Below are 12298 nucleotides of genomic sequence, written 5' to 3'. Positions count from 1 at the left end.
TTCAGGAGACTGTCGAAAAGTTAGCGCAATTCCACCGAGTCATTAGCGCAAGCAAGGGTCAAGTTCACTATTTTCAGTAATTAATTAAACCAGACGTCAACTGCTTTTTATTAATTTATTGAGGCGGTTTTTTCTTTTAGAATGTTTAATTGAATGTTCATTTCCTCTGAGAACTTTTCATGTCGTGTCCATGATTTTCCATAATTGGACTTTCAATAACAGTATCAAATTTATTCTCTCATTAGGAGGCGAATAAGGACGCCGGTTTAATTATATAGACCAATCACTTCAAGGAGATTGATCTTTAACCATTTTGCAACCAACAAGAAGTGAAAATAATAATTCACCAGTAAATCGTATCATTTTTTTCTTTTTTGACATTTTTATATTGTCATTTGATTCGTTTCTACGTGATTTTTAAAAACTTTATAAAGTTCTCAAGTAATTAAGCACCTTGAAAATATAAAATTTAAAAAAAATGTTATTTACACTTAAAGTGAGGAAGGGCAAAGCTTTCGTTCACGGGAATTGCAATTCAAGTGAACGAAAGTGGTCTTAGTCTCGAGTGCTGTATTTGGTTTTGTTCAATACCTTGAGCCTAACTTTGTATTCAAAATTTTAAATATTTTTGGGCGGATCTGTTGCTATGGAAAAAAATGAAATACAAAATAAACAAGTATCGGCAAGTACGGCGAGTTATCAAATGTTGCCTAAAAAATCAAAATTACGTTTTCAGAAAGAATTGGAAAAATTTACGAGTGAATGAAAATCAGTGAGTGAAAGAGAATGAGCGAAAAACGATGAGCGAAAGTGAAGTGAACGAAAGAGAAGCTTTCACCCACTGGTAACTATGGATACAGACTCACTTTCTAGGGTACTATCGAACAAATTTTTTTACACATTACTCAACAATTTTTTAATTCAATAAAAACTGAAAATACAATTTTTGTTTTCCTAAAATTGCTTTATTCTGTGAATAATTATTATATTTAGTTATATAGGGTGTTCCTTAAAATTTCCCGCCAAAGTTGGCGTTGAAGAGTCGATTGTGAACGCCCCACTCGTCAGTCTTGCAACGCAAAAAGTGAGGTTAGATTTAAACAGATCAAGAGTTGTAATCCGTGGTGCGTTCACAATCTCTCTTCCACGCCAACTTTGACGGGAAATTTTAATGAACACCGGATATATAATTAATTATAAATAATTTGGCCATAATTTCCTAAATAAATACAAAAAATTGCAGTGGTAAATAAAAACGTATTTGTTCTTCTACTGAAGACCATCAGTACCTACATAACATGGGGTATAAATCTTGTATAATATAATCAGGACACATTTATAAGCTTGCAGAAGGCAAAAAATAATTTATTCGATCACCGTGCGTTGCTACTACGGACACTAGTAGCAGCAGTGTTGTAGAGCTTCTTGTAAAAGCTCCTGTTCTACTTTACATATTTGTAATAGTCGTAAAGCTCGTGTAAAAGTCTGCTGTTTAAAACAATGCTTTGTTATCACAAAATATGAATTCGACCCAGTTTGATGATTATAAAATACCCGAGTCGAGTTTTGGAAATGATGTATTATCGTTGTTTATCTAAAACGTCTTGTTAATGTTAGAGAGAATTAAATTTGGGATGTGGGTCATTAATAAGAGCCAATATAAAAAAAGCGGAGACGACGTAGCCTTAATAGAGGCTAATCTGAAAGCGGTGTAGGATCGCGAAAAAATGTGAGTAATTTTTAGTTTGTGTGATAAGCCCAGTATAAAATTAATAACAACGTTCGGTTAAGTTAACTGTTAATTTTGATCATTTCTGGCTTATGATATATTCGTCTGACACGAGAGAGCCCCCATAATTTAGCATCAACAGCATAGAAAATGCACGAACGGTAAATAAAACTATTTGTTACAAAATAGCTTCGAATCGTGGAGGTTTATTAATTTGAAATGTTGACTCGACTGGGCTCACAATAAAAATTCAACCGAACCAATATGACCTGGAATTCTTCTCGTTGTATGGAATTACAGTGTGTTGAAACAAATATTGAAGAACGTGACGGCATTTTAGTGCTTGAACAGCGCAAATCCACGCTTTCCACCGCTCGTAAATCTCCACTTAAATAAATTATTTCCGAATTAATTAATGTCGGCGATAATTTCGCGTGGGCTAAATACCACCCACATTTCGCTTTACCTTAAATTATTGTGGCAAAGTGAGGAAATGTGTGTTTTATTCGTCGACTAAATTGCCGGTCAATTTAATTTATGTCGTATTCCACCAAATTATTTATCTGTACAGTTAACACGAGCTCGCCTGATGAAAATCGAACTCTTTCACTTGAATAGCTTTATTTGAATAAATTGCCTCGGTGGGCGGAACAACACTAAACGCAAAAATTTTGATAGATCGATGGTGTACGCTTTTTTGATATTCTGCAGCCGTAAGTAGTGTTGTTGGTCGTAAATTAGCGAAAAAATTTTTACCTGTCTGCGCCGACAACGCGGAAATTTATTCAGACCTGGACCAAATAAATTTAAGTGTCAAGCAAATTGGGCGTTTTCGACAAATTGCCCCGAAAAATCCTTATATTATGGGTTTTATGGTCCCGATCGTGATAAGGGATCATAAATACAAGTGGATGACGCAAATTTACCGAATAAATTTTTCTTCGACATTTGTTCACGCGATTAAATTTGCGAAAATTGAAATCCAACGATACCATTGGCTCATCTAACATAACTGTACCACAACCGTGTCCTACGTTTATTTTTACAACCAATTAAAATTTGCATGCAATTACACCAATTATGCAAAACGGCGACATTACTCGAGGTAAAATTTGAAATTGTGTAGTTTTTAGTTGAACTAGGACAAAAACCTTTTAAGGAAAACCAGTAGCCATTAGAACTATATTAGAATATAGCATTTGGAAGAAAAATGCAAAAGTGGTAAGGTACAATCTGCCAACCGGTACAAGAATAAGTGATGATGGTCATAAAACGATCAATTAATAACCAATCACCACACATTATCATTGCGGCGGTATTAAGTTTATCACCAGGTACATTGTGATTTAATGTTCATGTAATAATTTATGCAATATGATTATGCGAGCAGTCAAGGTACATTACATTAATGCCCACTTCATATTTTCTAATTTTATAGTTATGAAGTTATTTTTCATGCAAATCTCAAACATAGTACGTTAATTTGGTCATGATATCCTTTAAAATATAAGTTACAGCGAATCTTTGCAGATATAAGTGGGCTAAATAGATTTTTTAAATGGATATCTGCTATCTAAACTCTTTTCGAACACTGAGATAAATATTTTCAGTAAAATGAAAATAAATTATTGTAGGCGTATAAAATAGAAAGCGTGTTGTAATATTAAAATTATAATAATTATTAAATACAAATGAGTATAACAATAGCAATAAATAATGGCTAATGAGTCATATGCTAGTTGAATCTAAATAAGTTTGTATCTTGGAAAGCTGAGACGTTTTTTTGTTGGGTGAACATGAAAGTAGAAAAATTTTAAATGGAGATACCTAATGGAGAAATCGTTTATGAATTAGATTGTTAATATTTTTTGACAAACTAGTAAAACTTTGATTGTTTTTAGTAATTGATCCTTTACATTAATCTAGTAATTTTTTTGAAAAAAATATTTTCCATAATAATTACTTAGGTACGAAGAAGTGACCACCAAATGGGAAAGTTTTTTATTTATTGATTTAGCAAAACTTTTACTGCGGAAACCGTCGGAGATTTTATACCCATGTGTATATTTTGTGGAAGAAAATTCTAAAACAAATTTTAACATTATTTTGACAAATAAAAGATTCCAAAACCGAATTTCAACTTGATTAAGTAGCAAATCTAAGCTCTAAACATGTTAAAGTTCCAAAAGATTCTATTATTCTAACTGTAAGATTTATTTTGAATCAATTTTCGAAATATCGTATAATATGTGATAACCTTGGTGCAATAGTAGATTATATCATTAAGAGTAGAAGTGAGTCTTTTTGTGCTAAGCCCAGAAATTGAAGACCGAGGCGAAGTCGAGGTCGACAACTTGTCTATAGACAAGCAGTCTGCCCCAGTAAAATTTTTGCCATTTCAACAAATAAAATTGTTTGCAAACTTCTTGGTAACCCCTGTATAATGAAACATATTATACCGGATTGTAATAATTTATAAATTACTTTTTTTTAATCACGGTGCATGGAATATTTTTTCTACTGTTCTTTTGAATAAATTTCTTGACTCTGAAATAAGTGATTATCTTATAGACGAAAGTCTGAAGAACATGTGGAATGAATGATTATTTCCCATCGTATCTCCTTCTAATTTACAGTGTCTCTCTAGTATGATATGCACCTTCCAATTGTCTCGTCTCTTCTGTTCATCAAATATTTTCTCTTGAAGCTTTATCTTGAGCTGCTTTGTGGTAGACTTCCTTGATGATAGTCGAAGTGCAAATTAAAAGCTCATAATGTTCTTTGAAAGAAGTCCATCTAAGGCGGTTTTGATACTTTATTCTTTTTTAGGCTAAATTTTTAATTTTACTCCACCATAGTCCTCAGAAGATCATTAGCGGACTCTTCAGGTCGTCCGGGTCTAGTGTCATCATCTTCCATTTTTAAATGAAGACGTATGATCAGTATTAGCCTCACTCATTTCATAATTGTATTTACATCTTCAGCGACCGTACTGACTCGTTTTTAAGACTACCCAACATTATAAACTCAGAAAAGAAATATTAAAAGAATCTGCAATTTCTACTCATTTTGTGTAATTTCAAAAAATTGCTAATAATTAAGCCATTAAAAAATTTGGAATGCCGAACAAATTTCATTAACGGAGCCGCACATGGTGGTACTATTAAAAAGTAATTAAAATGAAATGCGAAATATGTGACATGATATATCCACCTAGTTTCACTCGGATAAAAAAATACAATAAAAAACAAAAGAAGCTCCAGCTTTCATTGGCCCAGCCTGCACTTTATATATTTAACTGCAGATTCCCGCTACATAACTTGTTATGGTAACTGTTAAATGTTAATGATAAATAAATTAACAATTTTTTCCAAACGCACATGAGCTACAATAAAAATACTGTCACTGAGCACCTGTGAGCCAAGCTATTTCCAATCTCTTCCTCTAAAGGAAATCATTTATCACGATTGATGGAGACGTAGGGTTGGACGTGAAAGATCTACCAACGCGCCCTTCGTCGAGCTAACTGAATTATTTCTTGTAGTAAATCGACGTTTGCTTAATTAAGTTGTCGACAAGTTGCACCGGAAAAAATGGAGAGTGCAGAGCGGTTTTGTTTTTAAATTCCAGTAGCAATTACCATTAACTTTTATGAAAAGGATTTTTTAATGTCACTATGTCATGTAATGCGTATAAGTGTCGATTAAATAGGTCTGTAGAAACCAACTTAAATCAATTCTAATCAAACACTAAATTATATGCAAAAGAACTAGTTTGAGACATGCAAGTCGCGTGATACCGACGTATTAATTAAAACGGTAATTAACTGATCTAATGCAGGTCTATATCATTATTAAGAAATTGCGTAAGTTGCCTTAAAACAGATATCTGCAAATTATCAATGCGAAAGGAACTGTGAGAACGTTGCTTTTTAGCGTTTAAGAAAGATATCACCGATAACCCAATAGAGTGCTAAACACTATAATCAGAACCGGTGAGAAGTGGAAGACCGTCGAGACCATCGCGAGAATGTTTTTCGCTTAGAATAAGTGATGCAATTGCAAGCAGACACGCCAAAATCACCATAGAAAATAATTACTGCCGCAGAAAAAAAATCTTGCGAAAGCCACCTGCCGGTTTCAGGCACTCATCAACGCCTCAACTCAAGCTGATGCGAATTAATACGGTATCATAATGTCGATGGCGCTGTAAAGATAATACTTGATTCATTTTTAATTAACAGCTCGTGTAAAAAAAAGCTTCCGTTTTATCGGGACGACTAGTTTGGGACCAATAAAACCGAATTTGTTTTGAATTAATTGAATCGTTAATGGAGATTTTACTTTTACAAACGAAGCAATCGGCAACGGTTTTACTTTCGGACGGCTTCGCACGGGAAAAATTCGTATGTCACGCGGATGGCATCTGTTCGACCATAAAATCTCATTTATGGACGAATACAATGTTACATATATGGAAAATTTAAACGAGACAACATCTGTCGACTGCATGAGAAACGGTTTTGGCCGAAAAATTTCGAAATGAGCGGTGGACCGTCTCAAACGGATGATGCCTCCGAGATCCTCGTAAATTTCCTAATCTTAATAAACCTGGTTTATTAGTGAGTCTGTAACGTCAGTGAAGGTGCAAAACTGCATATAAATTCACGTTTCCTGAACTTTTATGATTATTCATTGCATGTAGCCTGGTTTAGCAATTGAACAATTCAAGACGCACTCGCTTACGTAACTGTTTTCTACCTACACAATTAAATATACGTACAATAAATATACTTATATCAGAATTCTAAGTGAGCTATATGAATAAATGCGGAATGTTAAACGGTCGAACTGTTCTTACAGACGATAAGTTATTTTTCGACAAATCCTTCCATTTTCAGGACGATAGAGGTTATTGCGCAACCAGAGCCCCACACTCTCTTCTAATTAACTCTATCGGGGAGATTCTTAAGTGCACTTTTATGTTTTTTCCACTATTGTCTTATCTTGCAACAAAAGATATGAAAAATGCCGTGGTATATAAATGAACTGAAAACTATACTGCACTTTAACAATAAAGAAAACCATCAAAGGAACGTAGATCTGAATCTGTGAAACTAACTGTGCTCCATTATTAGGATTTTTTTCTTAATTTAAATTTTAACGTTACTACTTCATTCGCGAACATTGAGACCAATGGCACCCCGCCAATCAAAATTGCACAGAAATTTTCAATTAGTAAAATTAATTAAATCAAAGTCTCACCGCTTCCACCTAATACTCGAAGCCAATGAAAGGCTTTTGAAATTTTGAAATCAAGCCAATTTTAAAGGGATAAAATTTTACCTTTGTGAATTTCTATAACTGCATCTCGTATTCTATGAACATCTGTTCGTTTAAAAAATGTTGTTCATTCCGTTTGATTTAATTTTAAAAAAATTATGAACTAATGGCCCATACCCCAGTAAATTGTCTGGCATAAAGTTTACAATTTGATATCTAGATAAAAGGTGCTGACGACTACAAAGAATTATGCGTGAAGTCTATTTAGAACTCTACGACAAAATTGTTGTAAGAAAAATTCTTCCATGGTTTCGGCATAAAAATGGATCCATTCTTTGATGATAGCTTTAAAGAAGCAAAATTTCAACAGATTCGAAAAGAAGAAGCCCTCAGACAAAAGAAAAGGTTAGTGCTCAGGCATTGGAAGAGATCCAGAATCCACGGAAGAACAAGAAATTGTTATCAGTAGACAACGAACAGAAAGAACAGAGTACAATCCTATCTTTACGAAAACAGCGCAAAGTGGTTCCAAATCAAGAATAATGAAGATGAAAATGTTTGTTCCGTTCGGTTATTAAAAAAGCTGCAGAAAAAACAAGATTGTACAATAATGTGTGACAGATTATTTTTAATTGGTGCGATTCTGTTTTAAAATTTACCAATATTGCTATATAACAAGGTTGTGGTTGCTATGATATGAAGCTGTTGATTGGCTGGATCTATGCAAAATCAATGTTGTTCAATAACAATATTGCTAAATTTTGAAACAGAATCGCACTAAATGTCAGTCCAAATTGAAACACTGGAAAATGGTACAAAAATGTGCATCTGATTAGAAATAACTTATCAAAGTGAACTAAAGAATCTGCAGAGAAAATTGGGATGGAGAAACAAAAAAAGTTAAATTTACTGACCATTTTCATCGGACTTTAGCAAAAAAGGGTTTGGTGAACAGTAACTGATCAAGTTGACAGACCTTTCATCTCTTCAGTCCATTAGAAAATATCTTCTACTTGATTCTGAGCATCACTAGAAGTTAATAAAAAGCTTGCAAGGTAATCAGTACAAACAGAAACAACCACAGGGATTTGGGGATGTATAGATCCCCAATATCAGACTTGCAAGTTTACTAAGGTTCTGAGAACACGATGAAGACCGAGTCGTGTATGTGGATGGAATTGTCAGTTCTGTTAGGAAAAGAAAATTATGAACTGATGGCCGATATCGCAGCACACTCTCTAGTAGAAATTTTACAAGATTAACAATAATTTAACATGTAGATAAAATGTGCTTTGCAGTTTTGGTATAAAAATTGATCTATTCTTGGATATTCCCTTTAAAAAATTCGAAAATAGCCTTCAAGGATATTCAGCCAAGATAAAGTGTTGTTCTTTTGAAAAAAAAAATTGTGTCTAGTATTCGTTCAAGTTTGCAAAGTCAATTCTATACAGAGTGTCTATAAAAGAACGTCTATCAAGAGTCCTGTAGAATTCAAATATATTTATTTTTGCCGCTCTGTAGCATATTGTGGTATCAAATAGAAAAACAGAGGTTATGTAAGTCCATTAATGACAAATTTTTAATAAAGACTGTTGTAAGTGCAAGTAATGGAAAGTAATTATTAGAATATAGAAAAACTGAAGAAAACCACAAGTAAACAACTAAGATGTTGAAGTCACAACTAAGGCTAAGATTGAATAATTTGACATTTGACTGTTGACATCTGATTTGAGGGCTTCAACAACTCGACACTGTTCGGCACAATAAAATTATAGAGCCTCACTATTCCACAGGACTCTTGATATAATACATTCTTTTATAGACACTTTGTACTTTTATCCACATAACAAATCAAGGCTCGATTCTCCAAGAGCACCTTGATGGTAATAAAAGTTTGAATTTTTCAAGTGTGTAGTCAAACTGCATACACCAAAATTTCAAAAGTTTTTTTTGACCAGTAAATGAAATTTTTTTGGAAGTATTACGACTTTATAAAGTACTGTTACCTTGAACTGTATGAATATATAATTTTTTTCGGCTGTCTTAGGTTGAACAATTTTCATCAATAGTTACAGATTAAGGTTACTGATTTATTTTCAATGAGAAGTGTACACAACTGTTTTATACGTACAAAATTGTGGACACATTGCAAAAGCCATTTTAGATGTTATAAGTATATTTTTTAATTTTAGATGTTATATGTTTTATAATTTTTTAATACTAATACATTGGATTGGACTTTTTTTTATTTTCATTTCAACTTCTCAACGTCAAGCCACACACCACCTTCTACTGAAGAAATGAAAGCCTGTTTGTCCATTTGTAGAGGTTGATGAGTCTTGTTACTTAATTTAATTTTGTAATTTTTCAATAATGCAGTCAGACCAACTTTACTCTGAAGCATCCCGAATCGCAATCCTGCAACCAATAAAACTTTTTAAAACCGTACTGGTTTTCGGTAAAAACTCACCAATACAAAGTCTCGGCCCTTCACCGAACGGAATCCACGTGAAATCTGGTCTCGTTTTTTTGTTTTCTTCGGAAAATCGTTCCGGGTCGAATTTTTCCGGATCGGGGTAGTACTCAGGGTCGTTGTGTAAAGCCTGTGTCGAAATTCCAACCATATCACCTTTTTTAATCTTGATTGTGGTATTGGGCACAGTGTAGTCTTTTGTGCATACCCTCGTCAGTATAGGTAGCGGTGGGTATTTTCTGAGTGTTTCTATCAACACAAACTAGAATAAGATTTATCTAAATACTCAAAGAGAACAACCCACCATGCAGAACTTTTTCCATGTAGGACATTTCCATCATCGCAGCGTACGTCAATTTACCTTCGTGATTGGCCAATACTGAATTGATTTCTTTCCTCAACTTCTCCTGCACATCAGGATTAGTCGCAATTTCGTAAAGAGCAAAAGTCATTGTGGTGGATGAAGTTTCGAATCCAGCAATGAAAAATACAAAAGCTTGTGCCGAAAGCTCGTTCAGCGTCAGCGCTTTTTCTTCAATCTTGCCGTGATCATCTGTTACTTTACCGTCGTCGGTGACGGTACCTCTGTTCTTCAATTGGATAAGTAAATGCATAAAGTCTTTCCTGAAGATGTTGTTTTTTTCTCTGTAATCGACCGTGTCGCGAACCACTTTCATAAAGAATTTCTCAACGTCGGATTTGGTCAGTTTCAACTTGGTTGCCCGCAACACCCACTGAGGTAGCAAAAGTTGTTTCAAAATTTTTATCCTATCTGAAAAAGTAAACTGAAAAATCTTTTTACCATATTTTCGGAAATCAGCGTCGGGTTCTTTCAAAGTGTTACACTCCAAACCGAAAGCTACCGATCCGATGATGTCCGTAGTGAAACGAGCCAGAATGTCTTTAATATCAACAGCGGAACGTGTTTCAGCGGATTCGTCCATCACGTCCTTCAGACCGACAGTACAATCGGCCAAAGTTTGAAACATCATCTTCATTTTTCCCGAAGTAAAAGTCGGCGTAAGTTTTATCCTCATGTGTCTCCATTTTTCATCTTCTAAATTAAACAAGTGACCATTTAGGGGGTCGTTTTCTTCATCCACCACGTTAATGTTGTGGTTCATAAAGTGTGAAAAGTCTATCTGCATTATATGTTTTATGATTTCTGGGTCCACGGGAATGTAGAATTGTTGCAAACCCAAATAAATGCCACCGTGTTTGAATCCGTTCATTTTAAATTTTCTGTAGAAACTTTGAAACTGGTCGCCGATGGCGACGCGTCCAAGTAACATGTCGCTCGTGTCGCCGAAAGGAAATGATGGTCGCAATGTTGGCAAACCCACCTTAACCCAATACGTAAATTTCCATTTGTAATACACGATCAGGCCGATAAAAAGTGACGATAGAATCGCAATTAAATCATATGTAAGTGTGTTGGTAATTACACTCATGCTGAAACGGTTCAGATTTCACTTAAAATTTTATTATTGCACTGCACGAAATCGTTTACGAGAGTGGTGGTTTATGTGAATCCTCTCGAAAAATTTGGCGAGGTTAAGGTATTTATTGATAACGCAATTCACGATGATAAGAGAGTTTATATTTAGTAGTGTCATCTTGTTTACGTTCAATGGTAAATACTTTCTATATTTTATTGTTTTAGATAAAACACGTATTTAATACAATACTTTTGCAAGACCGAGCCGTACACCTCCATCCGTCTTTGAAAGAAAAGAACGTGTTGCAAGTTTTATTAAATCTGTAGATCTTTGATACAATTTGACGTTGGAATTTTTCAAAAACATAGCCAAGGCAACTTTACTTCGTTCCATTCCAAAACGCATTCCTGTACAAATCCAGTTATTAAAATAATGTCAGGATAATGTCATATTGTTATTATTGCTTTTCGACTATACCTGGTTTTAATTTTTGAAAATATGTAGTCTAATTGCGGAAAATCCACCCACTAGTATTACAACACCATCTAGAAGAAACTTATATAAAAAATATTTTTTGAACTCTAGCTTCAAAATGACATTTCGCAAACGCAACAGTTTAGCGAAAGTAGATTTCGCGCACTAGTGCTTCAAAATCATTCAAAAACCATTGGCCTTTTTGAGCATTCTGAAAATAATTTGACTTGATAATAATAAAATCTGGTTTACAAAACGTCATTTCTTCAATTTGAATGTTGAAAATTTCGAAAGAATGAAAATAAATCGCTATTAATTCGATTGACACTTGGGCAAGCGCCATCTATTCACTAAATTGGAAACTACTGGGTAATAATTTAAAAATGCTAATGTTCGTTTCAAAAAATATTGTACAAACCTCGATGCGCGAAGACGTATTCGGCACGTTCGCGCAAATGAAGCACTCGCTCCTTCGTCGCTTGTGCCTCAAATAATGCGCTCATGTGCGAAAAATGTCTTCTCGCACTCGGTTCGTAAATAACTATTTTGTGTGTCGTTTCAACCTTACTCATTTCTCCTTTACAATTCCTCTTAGCACTTGTACACACTTTAGATTCATCAACAGAGGTAAAGACACATTTAAGTGAATTAGTAAATACATTATAAATGTGCATCTAGGAGGCAATGTAATTGTGACTGCACCTTTAGCTTTCTCACCAGAGAAGTTACTATATAGCCGTTGACAAATGACAGTAGTGACACGAGCTCGAGAGACTGGCTCCCACTTCTAACCTTAAAATGATATTTTGCTCAAATACAAATTAATTTTGCTCAAATACAAATACAAATTAATTATTATAGCATATTTTCAGACTGGACAACATGGTTGACAACCACAACA

The 12298-nt window shown here is 34.2% G+C and overlaps 2 protein-coding genes across 2 annotated transcripts in view; one reads left to right on the top strand and one right to left on the bottom strand.

Annotated features, from left to right (window-relative positions):
* Positions 1–12298, top strand: part of LOC138132697 (ras association domain-containing protein 10-like) — a 48742-nt gene that overhangs the window by 2468 nt on the left and 33976 nt on the right. The gene's annotated exons all lie outside the window — the stretch shown is intronic.
* Positions 9088–11038, bottom strand: LOC138133397 (probable cytochrome P450 6a14). The gene is made up of 3 exons (XM_069051304.1): positions 9789–11038; positions 9482–9733; positions 9088–9429 (listed from the first exon to the last, which is right to left on the bottom strand). The coding sequence occupies exons 1-3, from the start codon at positions 10933–10935 to the stop codon at positions 9263–9265; spliced, it is 1566 nt and encodes a 521-aa protein (XP_068907405.1). The 5' UTR covers positions 10936–11038; the 3' UTR covers positions 9088–9262.

Source organism: Tenebrio molitor, chromosome 6, assembly GCF_963966145.1.
Source record: "Tenebrio molitor chromosome 6, icTenMoli1.1, whole genome shotgun sequence".
Taxonomy (NCBI): Eukaryota; Metazoa; Arthropoda; class Insecta; order Coleoptera; family Tenebrionidae; genus Tenebrio; species Tenebrio molitor.
Note: the sequence above shows the minus strand (reverse complement) of the source record. Positions and strands in the feature narration are given on the sequence as shown.